Genomic DNA, 17,333 nt, shown 5'->3' on the forward strand with positions numbered 1-17,333 from the left:
GAAACAGTATTGGTATCTGTAGCTCTGGCCCTGGTATTACTTGGTATTGGATCAATAATTTCATGGTATTTTCCAGCCCTAATGCAAGTTAGTTTTTCCAGAATGGAAGAAAACATGTATGATTCAGAAATGGCACTAACATTTCTGAGATGCTGTGAAACAAGGACAGCCAACTTCAAGATCCAGTGTGTTGCGGCATCTAGTGGTGAGGTTGCAGATTGCAACCAACCGAATACCCCTCCCCTCACCCTCCCTTGCATTGTCCATTTACATTAAAGCTTTAATCAAGGGAGGTTCTGTTCACCTAGCACAATTTTTATTTTCAGGTGATTATACACAATTATCAATATTATGTTAATTTCTGCCAACATCCCCCTAAATCCTACACAGTGGACCTTTAACTCCCAATAGATTGTCCAATGGTTGATGAACCTCTCAGATGGTAAACTATCCACACATGCAGCAGAGTAAAGGAGTAGTGTGCATGTTAAAGTGCCCTCTAATACCTGAGTAAAAAGCTGAAAGGAGGGACATTCTTTCCAAAAAAAAGTGGTCAGCAAGTGGCGCTCATGCTTCAGAGATCAAAACAACTCATCCTTGTACAGACTGAGTGGCATTAATGGTAAATAAATGCAATATCAACTTACAAGAGGTTGAAAAGAAAAATAAACTTCCTAAATAAAAGCAAACTTATTGAACATAAAGCATTGCTGTTTATTCATGCAAACATGCCTCAGTGTTTAATTCTGCTGACCCGCTTATGTCAACCCAGTGATGTCTGACCCATAATGAACATGAGTGCCTTTAGTTCCAGGAATACACACTGCAAAAGTTAATTTCATAAATGCGTTCCACAGCACATCTGACGCTCTCCAAGTTAAACCCCCCAAGCCGGCTTATTAACACAGTAAACACATTTATTGAGAAGAGAGGAGCATCAATGGGACAATGCATTGGTGGCTGCGGCACTTAGGTCCTGGATCCTGAGGGTGGACCTTCACACAAGTAAGCAAGCAAAAAGAAGGCTGTTCACCCTGCAATCCACTCTGCTGCTCAGAAAGAAAGTTTATACAACGCAGGCTGGGACAGAGAGGAGGAGCACCATTTACATTAAAGCTTTAATCAATCATCATGTCTGACTCTGAACAGAAAATGAACTGAAGTCATTTAGCAAGAGTTGGCACCTTTGATTAATATCTCGAAAAAACAGTTAGAAAAAGCCAATAACGAACGCATAAAAGCAAAAAGAGCCGATATTTTGGATGTTTGGCTTGCAAGAAAAGTTCAGTCACAATCAAGTTATGACCCACAGTATTACAGACATGTAGGCTTGAAATCTTTGTTGCATACAATTGCTGTGGGGGCTCATAAATATTTAATCTACTCTCTAAATCCTGGTAAGCTTCACATATTATCTCAGTTTCTAATTGTAATGTTGCAGAATGTCAATTTATTACACTGATCAATGGATTCTTATGGGATGACCTGTTGTTAAAAAACAGGATTGGTACGTGATTGGTGGTCAAACTAATGTTGTTTCCATACATTATATAAAACACTTCACAGCTGTCATGTGAGGACCTCATAACTTCCAATATAGATTTTTAACTCTACTGAAGGATTGACTTCTATACTACAAACTGGGTGGCACCAGCTATTCGTAAATCCATCGCTAAGTTTGTGTGTAAAATCCTCTCTTAGTGACGACTGGCTACTAGCAAGTGAGTGATTTGAAATGTCTTAGCAAGTAAATCAGCTGCTAGGAAACATCTGTACAGAGACACTGGAGCATGAAGGGATGTAACTGGCAAAAAGAACAGTGTTAGTGATATATCAAACTTAAGTTCTGATACTTTGTGAAGGTCGGCATGACTTTGCTTTATTTCTATATGCGTACATGGAGAGAAACTGTCAGAGTTGGTCATGTTGGAAATATCCGATGATGCTAGCCTTACTAGAGTTATTTAGCTTGTCTTTAGTCGAACACTATTACCATTTTGTAATTTGAGATATATTGTGTTGGTTTTGCACAATACAATTTGAAATCTTCCCAGTTTACATCATTATTAAACTTAATTCTAAAGTCTCAGGACAAACACCTCTGCAAGCTGACAAGATCTTTGTCATTCGGTTAGGTTAGCTGACTATGCAACACCTACGCCTGCCACTTAATCTCAACCTAAGAACTAGTTTCGGTGGTGCAACCCACTTCAATTAAGCAAAGTGTAAATCTCCACTGAGTAAACACTGAAAGTAGGTCAAGTTTGAACTTCCGAACAGCTGGTGCCAACGGTTTCTCGAACCCTTTCAATAACGTCTTTCCTGTATTTCATGAAAAGCTGACATTTAAGTACTTTAGAGACTGGATGGATCATGATTGTGCATGGTGAATGGTGTGCTATGCTCATCCTGTGCCTGATGGAAGAGTGTGTATCTTCTGTGCTTCAATCTGCCTTTTCTGGGAGAGGGACAGTGTGGAAAAGCAGAGGAATGTGCTTTGTTGTGCAGGGAAATGAAGTGGCGCCGACTGTGCTTCATGTTGTGCATTAGATATACAGCATCGGGTCATCTTAGCCCCCTGATTTTGATGAAAGTGTGCATTTGATATCTTTTGATGATGGATATGAATCAGAGTTTCATTTCTAAAATGAGATCCCTTTTCTTCTCTTTACAAAACCTTCTTAAGGGTGATAAAATGATAAAACATTATTGCAGGATAACAAAATTGCAACAAAAAAAAGTAAGCTATCAGTTGACAAAATAATATTTGCACATACTAAATCATCTCCATTTTCGAGATATAGAATCATAAACTCTGGATAATATATATTTTAAAAATGGATAATAGACCTCTTCAGTTCCTGATGAAGACCTCCGCCCAGTCCTAACTTACAGTATATTTTGGCATGCCACACTATAAAATAATGGAGTTCTCATAAGGCAAAACAAGACCCTAAAACTTGAACATAACACAGTCCCAGGTCCGAAATGTGTTGACTGAACAGCATTTCACTCATTTGTGTTACCCTCACACAACGCAAATCACCTTGTGTGGTTTCATTTGCACGTTCTCAACTGACAAATAGGTGTAGATAGACTTTGTGGGCCAGCAGAGTCTTTGTAGCACAAGGTTAAAAAAAAAAACAAAGAAAAGAACTGGGCCCTTATGTCCAGAAATGTATCCTGGTCACTGTCACAGTGTCACTTAAGTCAGCCTCTCATTCATCAGCTGCAGGCTTTCTCTTAACCTGAAAATCTGCTCTTATACTGAGAGATTCACAGATCAATAATCTAGCTTCCAAAAGCATAGAAATAATACGAACTCCTTAAAATGTAACATTTCTCTTAAAATTGTCATTTTGTGTTTTCTGTATGACAGCTTACAACAATTTCGTACAGGAAAACTGATTACAAATGGTTATAAAAGAAGGTACTTTTGAGGCAAAAAGTCTTTTTGAAGAAGAGACTGACTTGGGTTTTGTGCTCCTTTGGTAGTAAACTGCATCCTCAACTTGTGTTGGACAGCAGGAGAGAGTTATGGCCTTTCAAGAGCCCTGCAGCTTAAAAGTAGCTCTTGTTTTGTCCTTTTCAGTCCTCTCTTTTGTGCATTTTTCTCTGGTGTCTTTTGCCTTCAGTCGAGGTTTGGTTTATCATTGGCGGCTGAACGATCTCTGGGTTTATGTATCACGTGATCAGACAGCAGTTGATGCAGCGGGGTCCCAGTCTTCTCTTCAGGGCTCCCTTCTTTTTCTTGGGAGCCAAGATTGCAATGATGGCCTCGTCGAACACTGTCTTCAGGCCCTTCTGGGTCAAAGCTGAACATTCCACATAGCAACATGCACCAATCTGATGGGAATAAAAGAAAGGATGGGCCCTCAGTCAACAACTCCTGTACAATGCACTGGTCAGCCAGCAGTTACTATACTAATAGTTAGACTGTTGCTATACTGCTCAGAGTTACATGAGAAGACCAAAAGTTTAGTTTAACAGAAAGACTGGAAACCAACACATTCTAAATCGTTTGTTTGATTCATACAAAGAGGAAGTGTAAAAACATCTTTTCTGTTTTATGGGGGGTTGCACAGTCCAGAAATTTCCTGGGCCCTGCCAAGAAATAGTCCCACACATAACTCAGAATAAAATGTCACTGAATGGCTTTTCTTTTGGATGGCTTATGCAAACACCCCAAATGACTTGACATTACATTTAGTTTGCTCAGAGGACATTATGGGTGACATCATGCTTTTTAACAATCACATTCGCAGCATACAACACTCTTCTCCATCAGTGAGGAAACACAGCAAAGAGAAGCAGATGCTCAGGCAGCACCGCTGCTTTGGCTATGGTTGATATTATTGGGTAACTTTAGCTGCTAATGGTGAGTAGTGAACAACAGTAAGTTGTCTCAACTGCAGAAAAACCAGCCATTGCTAACATGTTGCACCTTATGTATGTATCCCTGCAGCCCCTTTCAGACATGCACCTCATTATGTAATGATGGCAATTTTACATGGTAGTCTCATTAAAATAAGTGCCCATTATGACCATAACCGTCATGTCGTGGGCATTTACATGATGAACATGGTCTTTGGGTAACTGGCAGCTAAAAATACCTCCAGTGTCTGGTCTGTGTAAAACAGCTCCACTGTCTCTCTGCGAATGTAGAAAATACAATAAAAATACAAACTGTCTTCAGTACAACATCCTCTAACCAGGACACCTCGACCCTCTCTCATGTCTTTACATAAACCCAGTCTTTGGGGAATAAGCTTGTTTGCTTTCTTGCCACTATGTGGCCATTATGAGCTACCGCCAGCAGCTGATTATCTTAGCTTAGCACAAGGGGCCTATGGTCCAGAAGTCAATTTTACTCTTTGGCTTTTGTATGGATTAAACAAATGAGACACAGAGCGTTCATTAATGAGCTTTGCAGATGCTGCAGATTTTGTTACCTTTGGAAAGAGCCAGGTGAGTCGTTTCCCCTTGTTTCCAGCCTTTATGCTAAAATAAGATAACTGGTTGCTGGCAGTAGCTCATACTTAGCACACAGACATGACAGTCGTATCAAGCTTTTCTAGCTCTCAGCAAGACAGTGTATTTAACAAGCATATTTTCTAAAATGTGTTGTAATTCCTGCTTTCATCTTGCATGTTTTCATGCAGATTGTTAAAGGAGTTTGAAGGTTCTGCAAATACCTTCAAAACAGTGTCGTTAAATGACCTTCTGGGTTGTTTCAAACATTGCTGGGGATTCATTTTTTCTACACATGAATGCTAAGCTCTGTGACTGGAATGTAATGGTAATACATTAAAGGGCTGGGGCTCGTCACATTTCACGATTCAAACTACTTTATAAAAGCCCTGTTCTATCCAAGCGGAGCAGTTTTTAAAGGACAGCAACGGAAAGCTGTAGGTGATAATGTCCAAGGTAAAATACTGCTCACATTAAAGGAAATAGCTGTAATTTGAGTGATTTTCAAAGATCTCGCAATTATCATACATGGACCCTTGTGACCTCAGAAAACTTCATGACTCCCATGAGACTTCAATCCCACCGAAATCCCATCTCATGTTGCCAAAACTGTGTGGACGTCAACTTTTGAATGAGCCTAGATTGTGATTTTTGAACGGTTGACTTCTTTTCTCGGTTTCTGTCTGACAGGAGCGATTAATCACAGACCACATTTGGTATCTACATCCTACAGCCTTGAACTCCTCTGGGCATCCATGTTGACCCAGAATGTATTCCTGGATTGATTTCAAGGCAAAGAATGTACAGAGATCTGATTCCAGGCATTTCACAGGAGAAATTAAATTCCTACACAGACATTCTGGGGTCAAATCAACACGCAGGAATCTAACTGGACCTGACAGCTAACTTCTACAACTCTGCTTCGACTCTCTTTCACCAGCTGCGTATTAATTCACCAGTCTGCTAAACATACAAACCTCCTTCGCTAGTTTCTGGCCTTGCTCAGTGGCGATGGGCTTCTCCTTCATGTCATTCAGTTTGGCAATGGTCTTGGGGTCATCACGAAGGTCAATCTGAAAGAGATAAGGGACATAAATGAAATACTTTGTTAATGGTTTCATATTGATTTGTCTGATCTGTCGACATCAAATCAGGTATCACTTTTCTCCATGTTTCTAAACATAGCCATGAGAGCTGAACTGTATAACTGTTTTCTCATTTTGCAACAAAGCCGTGTTGGCCCACACTTCCTGCTCTTGTGCAAAGCGATTTCACAGCCAACCACAAGGTTCCTCTTTGTTTATTCATTGCAACGCTCAGCACACACAAAACTCATCCCCATCTCAGAAATAACCAATTATGATAAATGCATCCACCTGCACAAGCTCTCTGAGAGCAACCTTCATTAACCCTTTTCTTGATTGGTGTGATTTGCAGCAGCGTGGCTCGCTGTCATGATGCTCATGTGCACAGCGCACATCAGCATCCAGCAGAAGAGCGGAGAGTGAGTTATGACAGGAACTGATAAAAGGCCAGTAAACATCAGCTGACACAAGATAAATCAGACACCCACTCCATCCTCCTCATCACTGCTGGGCCCTGGCTGCACTGGCATTTGGTTGCCTGGGAACACAGACCAAAAATCCCCCACAAGTCAGCTCATTTTTAAGAGGACGTATGGTATTGGCAGTGGGTTCTGAGGCTTAGAAAATAATCTAATACTTAGGATCAGTGTCATCTCTTCACATCTTCATGAGCTTAATATTTCCTCTATTGAAGATCACAAGACATTAGCTCAGCTTGAGCATCTCTGCTTAAGTTAATTGCTGGTTTAAGTTTTTCTGATTTAATAATTAACTTTTTGGAAGGGAGGGCTACGCAACACCGCAGAGCTTTTAACCCCATATGAGCCACATCAGCCTCAGGTCCCCAGGCAGGTTTATACTGGCTGTCTCAAATGTTTGGTAAGACTGAGGGCGCCCAGGTTTTTAATCACCTCTGCTGAAAACTGCACTGATGCACCCTCAGAAAATTCTGACCAGAATGCAGTTTTAGCATCTTTCAGCTCATTGTTTTGGTTTTACAGGGTTAGGGTTAGGGTTACTGTTTTGCTTCAGTCTCACATCTCAAATGCTGGGAATCCATCATGAGCTGACTTTTGTTTAGACGTTTGTGGATCACATCACTATTTTCTCAAGGCTAATATAACCAAACCAATGTCAATCCAGTCTCAAATGTGCAGTTTACGAGCTATTACAGACTAGAATGCTTAAATCAAAGGTGTGATGTGCACCACCTAATGGTGTTACTTGGCCTCTTTTCTTTTGTTTTTCTTAGTTTTGTTTCATGAATATTTGAAGTTTGCTGGTTTGTTTGAGACAGAACGAGACCATTCCAAACCAAATCCCAGGTGTTGGACAGTTATTGGGCCATTTCATCATTGTTTATGGTCCACTGGGCCTGTTTCACATTTCTATTGCCACCTTAAATTAGTGGTGGTACACGGTGCTTTTAGATGTGACAGTTCTGGCCCCTTCCCAGTTCATAATGCACTTCTCTACCATTGCCCAAACGTCTGCTCCAGAATGCTCTACATGTTGTATATCGGGAGAGATGTGGGGATAAAGGATGCCTCAATGGCAGTTTGTCTTGCAAGTTGTGTACCTAGTGCAGTTTCACACGTAGTTTTTTCACTGATTCACCATAACCTGCATTATGAACATAGTGAAACTTCACCTACAGTCATCAATTCTATGTTCTGCCTCGTTTTGAATTGCTTTTGATTCTGGCCCTTGCAGGATATTGAGCATGTTTCAGCATCTGAGGCTCAGCAGATGTGATTACACTGGTTATATCAAACAACACTCTCGACAGCAGTTAGTAAGCAATTGTACTTTTTATGGCAGTAGGACGTTATGGCATTTACTGTTCTTTACAATCTGTACACATGTACATTCAGTATACATAGTTGTTTTTTCTATTCTGTATCCCATACACTTTTTTTTACCTTGACCTTTTTATGCCGCTGTGTTTGCTCTTTTTAATACTTGCTGGCTGTAATGACTGAATTTCCCTGGTGTGGGATCAATAAAGTCTCATCTTATCTTATCTTATCTTATCTTAGGCTGCACAATAAGAAACAGAATAGGCGAAGTAAGGTGGCATTCACATGATCTTTTGTGATTTTCAGGAAATTAATATTCTATGTATTTTTTCATTACATCTATTGAGGAATGACATGAAATATTTCAACCCAGTCCATTAAAACTGACCAGATGAGCTGTCATCAATGTGGAGCCATTTTTTTTCCTTTTACAAACTGAATGCAAATTTCAGGCTCAAAATATGAATGTCATTCACATCAACATGTTGTAAATGACAAAAATGTAGCTGAGGTACTGATGTGACAGACTCTATTATTGTATCTCAGAATATCCTGGCATATCTTACACATATAAATAAAAAAATCACACATAAGCAGCGATTTGGATCTAAACACCAGCACCTGTGGTGGAACCAGAGCATTACAGCACTCACCTGCGTGCCAATGAGCAGGTAGGGGACACTGGGTGCATACTCCTGCAACTCCGGCACCCATTCTTCACGCACATTCTGGAAACTGGCAGGGTTTACCACCGAGAAGCAGATGAGGAAGACATCGGTCATTGGGTAGGACAATGGCCTGAGGCGGTCGTAGTCCTCCTGGAAGAAGAGGAGACAGTGCTGGTTAACATTTGAGATGAGAAGTCAGGGTGGCCGGGGATAAAGGAGCCAATGAACAGACACAATTCAGTTCTGTATCTTAATATCTGAGAAATCATTCTCATGAATTATTCAAGTGTGCAAAAAGTGACCTCCAAACGCAGACTTCTACCCCTCACTGGAGCCATGAGGGCTGACTTTGGCTGTTTTATACAAATGTTGATTATTAAGGCAAGAATGCTACACTTAAAAAAATGCACTTTAAAATGAGTTATGAAGAGGAAGGAATGTGAAGAAGATGACCATCACATGAGCGTTGCTCTCTTCTGCCCTCTCTTTCTGACACAATTAAGGATTATTTCACATTTGCAGTCCTTTAATGCAAGCTGAGCACAAGGCATCAGCACAAGACACTGAAAACCAGACACGCTGCCGTCTCAGATATTTGTGTGGCATAAATGGCTAATTCACAGAAGCAATACTGTCCTTTGTGCGCCACATCAAGCGCTCTCTTGTCCTCGCCAAAGATAAACCCTTTTGACAGAGTGTCCGACTTGCACAAATATGAATATGCATGACCCGTCTCATTCCTTCTCCTGATGGCACACATTGGGATGGTTTTCTGCTGCTAGCTCGAAGACACGTGCAATCAATGGATCTCCAGTAATTAGATATGACTCAACCAGACCAAATCAAACCAAGTGTATCAGCCTCACTCTCTTGTCTGGAAAATTTATTGTCCACATCCCCGAAATCAAAGCACACTGGATGCAATGTCCCACTGCGCCAGAGACAGTTGCAATGGGACAACCGAGCGCTGGCATGACAGTTTCTCTTTCCGATGCCTTCAGCGAGTCCCATTCTCTGCCAAACACACGCAGGACAGTCCAATACAATCACACCGCTCTAACTCCAAGTCCCTCTCACACAAACACATTAGGGAATTGGTTATGCAAATGACCTGAATGTCAGAGGATTCTCCAAACAGCAGTAGATAAGCCAGGCTAGTGTGTCATCTTTTGTTGCCTGCGTAATGAATTTAAGAAATTCTGGCTTTATATTCCGTTGGAGTAGATGATGAAACCAGCATACAAATCTTCACTCCTATGCTCGTACTGCAGATGACTCAACTACGCTTCACTGGAGTGGGTCAAGTGGATATAATTCATAAATGTATGATTTGTTCTTACTCTTACTTGCAAATGAGCGCAGTATTTCACAGGTTTTCAGAGAGCTGGCTCACGCAGGCATTTCAAATCATTCTCAGCGCCTGTTGTGAACGTCTTAGAGGGTTAGGGATTGTCACATGAGATGATAGAGTGTTTTGACAATCACGGCCCTTTAAGCAACTGTGACCGACAGCTTACCTGACACTTTCCTGATGTGATAACTCAGTAATGAATGCAAACCATCTGGTGCTCCAAGCAAGCTGAGACAAATGATAGGAATGATTCTCAAACACTCTGAGACATGTCTGATTTTCAGTGGTATAGCTGGTGAAAGACCAACATGAAGACTTCGAATTGTGTGCACTTATCTGACAGAGATAATCATCGGTGATAAGGATAAAATTAGGGACGGGCTGACATACAGTATATGGAGACAATATAAATTTGTCAACCTTCACAGATTTGGTTATAATGTTTACACTGTGGTGTCCTTCCCGGGGGGTGTTGGTCATCTTGGCCACTGCTGTAATCGATAAGAGGGACTACTTTACGTAAATGATTTGTTTCCCAGATTTTTGCGTCAATGTGATGACATACTATGAATTTTGCAGACATTCTTATCCAGTAATTCAATACATTAAGAATTACTCAATTGATTTTTAAAAATAAAAAAAAAAACACATACCATGATAGATGAATTTCATCTGGTATATGTTATAAGATTCATATATCCTGATATAGTTTATATCCTGAAAATTCAATTGAAACTTTTAGCCACGCTAGCAGAGTAACACTAATACTTATGCAGCTCATTTTACCTCTTTGGAAGAACATGTAACAGCACATACTGCTTTTGCATGCACATACGTTCTGTGCTGCCCCCACTGATACATAATATCTGTCACGTGGGATCAAGCCCACTGTGTGTGTTTATGTGTCTCTGTGTGCTCGTGACCTTTCCTTGCTCAAGTGAATCCTCCGATTCCCCGGTGAGACACAGACATAAAGGAACACAGCGCAAGTCGCTCAGCAGTTTACTGTAAACAGGCCCGGAGCTTCTCTGAGACCCATCTCTGCCCCTCACACAGTTTCCTCACAGTACACCCCTGACACATTACCAAAGACAGCATGCCTGCTAGTCTCTCAGAGTGTATATAGTGAGACACAGACAGAGTGGATACTCCCACGTAACTCAATCTTGAGTTTGATCAGCGCTGAGTGAAGATGTGTTTACACTCATGCTCCTGTGAAGGTGCTTTGGACAGAAGTTTCCGCCAGAATTATGTCATACAGTTTTATTAGTTCAGGTCAACAGTTCATGAATACATCACTGAGACGCTGCATAGCAGTCTTTCCAAGGCAGTCAGGAGTGTACAGTAAATATTATGATCAGTGGAAAGGGAGGAAAGAAGCGACAGAAGAAATGGAAGCGAGAGTCGCTTGGTGTGTGTGTATGATCTATTAACACTGATTTCTCTCCATACATGTCCATTCATTTTCATCAGGGCAAGACTCTGCGTCTTCATCTGGCCAGTGTGCGAGCTTCGCTGTGTGACTGTGCTCTGTTGACTCAGTGACATATGAGTGCTATGATATCAGTGAGTCATTCCCTCCTCCATCGTCCCCCCACCACACCGCTCTCTCTTTTCTATCTTTCTGCTTTTCCACTCCTATCGCTTCCTCGGGGCTCTATAAACTGGCTGTGTCAACAGAGTCAGAGATGCCTGCTCTAACATGGCCGCCGGGTAGAAACGCAAGCCCAGACACAGACGCTTCTATTCACAAAGTTCTGTCTCTGATCTGCAAATCTGCACATTTTGCAGAACTGGATTTAACCTCTGGAATAAAAAAAAAACTATTTATGCTTGTTTCTTTTTAAGTGGTCCTTTAATGGTGATAAACGGTCGTTAATCATAGCCCAAGCATTGATGCGCCATGTCTATTCATGCCTGCATGGTGAGAACATCCTGCCATACTCCATTCAAACATCTGACAGTTTAATGCCTTTATAATAATGCCTTAAATGGCAGTTAATTGCAGGGGGGCAAACTGTGCATGGTAAAACATAAATTAAGACATTATACACATCCTTTTCACACTGGCTCACCTCCTTTTCATAAAATGTTACAAAATAAAAATATACTAATTCAAAAGAATGTCCTGCTGAGATGATTACTTGGCCAAGTTGATGAACAGAAATTCCACTGATTTCACCAAAAAAGGGTTAGTCACTCACCACTGCAAGTACTACTCCGCCTGTGAAAAACCAAAAGGCATCACCGCAAACCACGTGAGGACGTTCACTCCACTTACTGATCACATGTGTTTGGGGCGAAGAAGAAGAAGGTTCTATGCTATGTATGAATGCATATTTCTGTGAGAGAAACATTATTATGCAATTTAACATTGAGCAATGGTGCCATTGGCTCATAACCATGGTAATTATCTGGGCGACATACCAGGCAAAACTATACCAGCAAGGGAGCTAATACTGAGCATGTACAACATGTCATTTAGCCCAAACTGACCTCAAAGTTTGCGACTGGACCGGGACAAACTCCTCTCTGGGGTCTCAGTGCAGTTGTTTTGGTCCTGACCCAAGTGTGACTACTGTGTTGGCACCTGCCAAAATGAATCGCACCAAGGGTGAAAACAAAGCAGAGGCGAATTAAACCAGACTAAAAAGCACAGGTGTGAAAACAGCCAAAACCCATTTCACTGAGGAATATGCACAACGGCATGGCCTCCAGCCTTGGGTCCCCTGAGCGGCCACAGCCCTGGAGCGTTTGTCTGGTTTGAATTACTGTTGGTAATTTGGTATTTCACCTTGGGCTCTCAGAAAAAAGTGTGAGGACATTCTTTGCTACTTTCTTACATTTTTTGTCAGAGAGATGAATGTATTAAAAACTTATTGCTAACTTAAAATCGTTGTTGCCCTTTAAATGAGTGGATGTTCCCTCCCTACAGAACAATAGCAAACTGTAAAATCTCTAGTTGAAAGTGTGAGCTGAGGCGCGTCTATAGTAATCCTACGGAGTGGTGACAGGCTTCCAGCTGGGTAAAACCATTTCCACTACTCCCCTCCAACCCTCACCCCCATCCCCACCTGCCACCCTCCCACTCCCGCTGAGACGTCTGAGGGTCACTGGGCCACTTTGGGTTGCTGAGTCAAATAAGACTCATCAGACTGCACCAAACAGTAGAGAGAGAGGGGGCTACATTGGGTGAAGTGAAGTGGTAAAAGTGATTACAGGATGTGCAGTTGAGTGTGAGGGCATTTGAAAGGCTGAGCAAATGAGGAACAGTCCAACAACAAAGCGCGGGTTAATAGGGCTGCAGGGAACGGGTCCTACAGGTTTGCAACCCCTGAGTTCCTCTCCTTAAAGCGCTTCCTTAGGTACCACAGCACTTAGCATCCACTTCCTGTTTTCCTCCAGCTCCTCCTCAAGCAGCAACGTTGGATGTTCTTGAGTGCAGAAGCAGCAGAAGGAGAATGAATGAATAAGTAAAGACTTTCCCCTCTGTTCCCTCGTCACATTCAGCAAAACAGACTTTGCAGACCTTCCATATGGAATAATTCAATAGGCAGCGGCCGGGGGAGCGGCGTGGCAGCACACAGACAATAGAAGGCAGGGAAGCAGTATCAACAGCAGACAGAGCACAGTGGCACTCAGCTCAATGTCACGCCGTGATTATGAGGCCCTGACATGCTGCACCGATGTGACAGCATGGAATCCCATCCGATGAGGGCACGACGGCAGCATGTATCCGCAATGCTGCCGATACCCTCATGGAGCAGTGAAGCATTGTGGGAGCCCCGGCCACGCCAGGAATATAAACATTAGAGGGAGCTTCAGTCAATCGAACATGTGCAGCGCAGGCCAGAGGTGGAGACGATGAAGGGAGACTTTTAAATTAAAAACTGAGTGAGAGAAGGGCAAAAGAAAATGAAACTGAGAGGACTGAATTTATCCACTTTCTGAGCAGGTCCACCCCCCTCCTCCCCCATCTGTCTCTCTCTCTCTTCCTCTTTCTGCCTTCCTTTCACTCTCTCGCTCCCTCTCTCTTTGGGGCGCCAGGTCTTTGATCAGATGCTGAAGCTATAAACATTACCAGCTGGCCTTGTGCTCCACATAAAGAGGTCAGCGGAGTCGGGGGGCGGTGGAGGGGCGCGTTTTGAAGAGCAGTAACTCTACTCTCAGCGGCCGGCAGCACCCACGGCAGACATCTGGGAGAACTTCTCCATTTCAGAGACGCTCTTATTCAGCTAAAAACAAACCCTCCTCTGACACACACACCCTCTCAAACACGGCAGAATGGACAATAAGGTTGTGTTCCTCTTTTTACAACGTAGTAACACTTTTACCATCTGTTTTCTCGAGAAGAAAATATAGCGCAGCCACAGGTAGCTGTTTGGGTCGGAGGGGGGGGGGGGGTGCCTGTGATTTGCTATTCTTGGACTTGTGCATTTAGCATTCATGAATGAACAGAACAGAGAGAAGGCTGAATATCCCCCGGCTGACCTCTTACTACCTAGTTTTTGTCTGAAGGATGAACGGATCAGATTTCAGACTGTGACTCACTGTGACTTCACACAGTTAAGTACGGCCCTGATGAAAGCGTTAACTATTCAGCATTTGACATGCGTACAGTTTTAGGTTGCCGGAAGGACGGGAGGTTAAAGGTCTTGGGGCAGAGAACGGGTGCACCACTGCTGACAAGCCTTGCAGTACAGCTGAGGGGAGTCCAAACACTTAAAGGTGCCCTGTGGACTGTCTTGTAAACAAATAAAGTCTGTGTTTATATTCAGCTTTTCTCACCTATACACACACTGTGGGTATGCATACTGCTGCCAGTATTGTGAACCACTGCCAACTGTGGATCTGCATCAAAACCAGCCCCCACATGCAGCACACACACAACGCAAACAAATCCAGGACCCACTTGTAAAAACATTGCTGCTGGTGGTCAAAAACTTCACACAGGACCTTTAATATTTCTGATTTTTAGATTAAAATAACAGGATCAATGTTCCACCTGATGTGGGGGGAGTATTAATGATTCAGAGTAATCTCTGCCTGCAACTGAAAGTTATTTTCATTGTTGATTTAACAACATTTTTCAACAGCAGTTGATCGGTTCTCAAATTTGTTCCCAACTGATTTGCGTAGATCGACTGCTTAGCTAAACATTCCAGCTCTAGTCTTATCATCTGAACTATCATACACACTAAACAATCATTTTTGCCCTAAAACTGGAAGTTCTGATGGCATAATACTGATGGGCCTTAATGAGCCTGTCTGTGTCATGTGTGTTCACATGGTTTCCTCCTTCTTTGTGTGTTTACACTGGCTCTTCTGCTGAGTGGATACATTATTTTGTGTGTGTGTGTGTGTGTGTGTGTGTGTGTGTGTGTGTGTGTGTGTGTGTGTGTGTGTGTGTGTGTGTGCGCGTGCGTGCGTGCGTGTGTGCGTGTGTGTGTGTGTGTGTGTGTGTGTGTGTGTGTGTGTGTGTGTGCGCCAGATGCATTTTGCATTTTCAGTACAGTTTTAACTCTTTCCTGCTGAATGGCACATTGTAAAGAAAAGGCCCAGGCAATAGGCAGCCCTATTAACAAACCTGTGACATCACTACTGGACATAGGAGCCCTGTTCTCCACATAATAGAACTATTGAAACCCTTCACTACCATCACTGTCCATGGCACACCAGACTCTGGCAGTAAACCCATGTGCGAAAGCCATCACCTGTTGCAGCTTAGTGTCTGGCCTGAATATGAAGCCTGTGGGCGTGTTGGAGGCATCGTCGGATAGTTATTGGTCCCAGGAGCACATGGGGAGGCCGAGATAGAGACAGAGTGAGAGGCAGTATGTGTGAGTGTGTCCTTGACATGCTTGGCGCATGGCCAGAGGTAAAAAATACACTGTACCTGGCCAGCTGTGTCATACAGTCCCAACAAGTACTGCTTTCCACCGACGTTGACACTCACTGCAAGAAAATGACAAAGAGCAGTTGAGAGGAGGAAGGAGAGAGGGTGAGGGTAGGGAGGGGGAGCAGCAAGGGAGGGGGGGGGGATCAGAGTCCCCAACCCCTCTGTGCTATGAAGAAGGCAAACAAGTGGTTTTGATTATAGCAACAGATGCAAGCCAATGCAGTTAGAGAAAGAGTGGCAGAGGAAACGGGGATTTGACTCAGGCAACCTTATATTCACTCTGACTGGATTTTAATCTGAGAAATTATGACAAAACACAGAACAGCAGCAGTTCAGTGTGCCATGATATCATTAGACGTTTATGATACACAGAATGATAGAACAATTGTATTCCTACCTGCATAATGATCAAAGACTGTGGGTACATACTCCTCTGGAAAGGCGTCATTGGCATAGCTCATCAGAAGACACGTTTTACCCACTGCACCGTCTCCGACCACGACGCATTTTAACATGATAGTACCGGTTCCGTTTGCCATGATCCCGACCTTACCACCATCATCACCGGCCCCCCGACGCCCTGTTGTCCTGACCTCCTCCTCCTCCTCCTGCTACCGCTGCTGCTGCCGCTGCTGCTGGGCGGTGATACCCGCACGGCGGGCATCACCAGCGTCGGAGGCGGACTGCGCGGCTCACCGAGTCGGGCTGGAACTGCATCTTTCTCCCCTCCTCCCCAACACCGGTTACGGTACTCCCAGAATTGGCCGTGAAGGAGTTCCCTTTTCACGGCTGGTAAAATGCACAGGACCTCTCAAGTCCTGTTAGGTTTTAAACGGGTCCCCCTCCCCAACCACGAACCGACCGTCTTTCCTGCGAGAAGCCCCGCCGCTGGCAGTGCGCGCTGCTGCCGCTTCTTCGTGCCTGCTCCCCGGTGAGCCCCACGCCTGTGCTCTGGCTGCCTGGCGCACTGTGCTGCTGGTGGACAAGGTGGGTGCGCTTGCTGGAGAGGCGGAGCTTGGATTTGAAAGCAAGGGGCTCTGGATAAAGTACACTCCGCCTGGTGGGGATGTATGGACCAAGGACTGTAAGAAATGACATCATATGGGCCTATTGGGGAGATTTTATGCAAACATATCATTGCTTTTGGTCCATGTATTGAATAACAGGAATATTAGAAGACAGCCTCACTGGAAAATAGAACAATATCCTTAAATATAAGATTATAAACTTGCCATGGGACTACCACACACACCATAGGGTATAGGCATAGGACTATCAGCCTATACCTTACTGATATAGGCCACTGTAGGCTGGATTCATTGAGTCCATGCAGGAATATACTGCAACATTATAATGATGTAATATTAAACATGGCAGTAACATCATTCTATAGGTTGGCTATCACTAATTTCCAAAAAAAAGTGATACTTTGGCTGGGCATGCAGCCCAGCATATGTAAGAATATACCACCTGTTTGTTTAGATACTGAACTGTTGTAACTTCAGTCAAACTCCTAAGTCATTTAGGTTCTGAGTTTAGGGAAGTCTCTGTCTGCTTTTC

At 43.1% G+C, this 17,333-nt stretch overlaps 1 protein-coding gene across 1 annotated transcript; it reads right to left on the bottom strand.

Annotated features, from left to right (window-relative positions):
* Positions 1-901: 901 nt before the first annotated feature.
* Positions 902-16,744, bottom strand: LOC139341090 (rho-related GTP-binding protein RhoQ). Its single transcript, XM_070977417.1, has 5 exons — positions 16,171-16,744; positions 15,771-15,829; positions 8,509-8,673; positions 5,949-6,044; positions 902-3,846 (listed from the first exon to the last, which is right to left on the bottom strand). Exons 1-5 carry the CDS (start codon positions 16,310-16,312, stop codon positions 3,685-3,687), a joined length of 624 nt encoding a protein of 207 aa, XP_070833518.1. The 5' UTR covers positions 16,313-16,744; the 3' UTR covers positions 902-3,684.
* Between the last annotated feature and the right edge of the window lie 589 nt (positions 16,745-17,333).

This window comes from Chaetodon trifascialis, chromosome 13, assembly GCF_039877785.1.
Source record: "Chaetodon trifascialis isolate fChaTrf1 chromosome 13, fChaTrf1.hap1, whole genome shotgun sequence".
NCBI classification, from domain to species: domain Eukaryota; kingdom Metazoa; phylum Chordata; class Actinopteri; order Chaetodontiformes; family Chaetodontidae; genus Chaetodon; species Chaetodon trifascialis.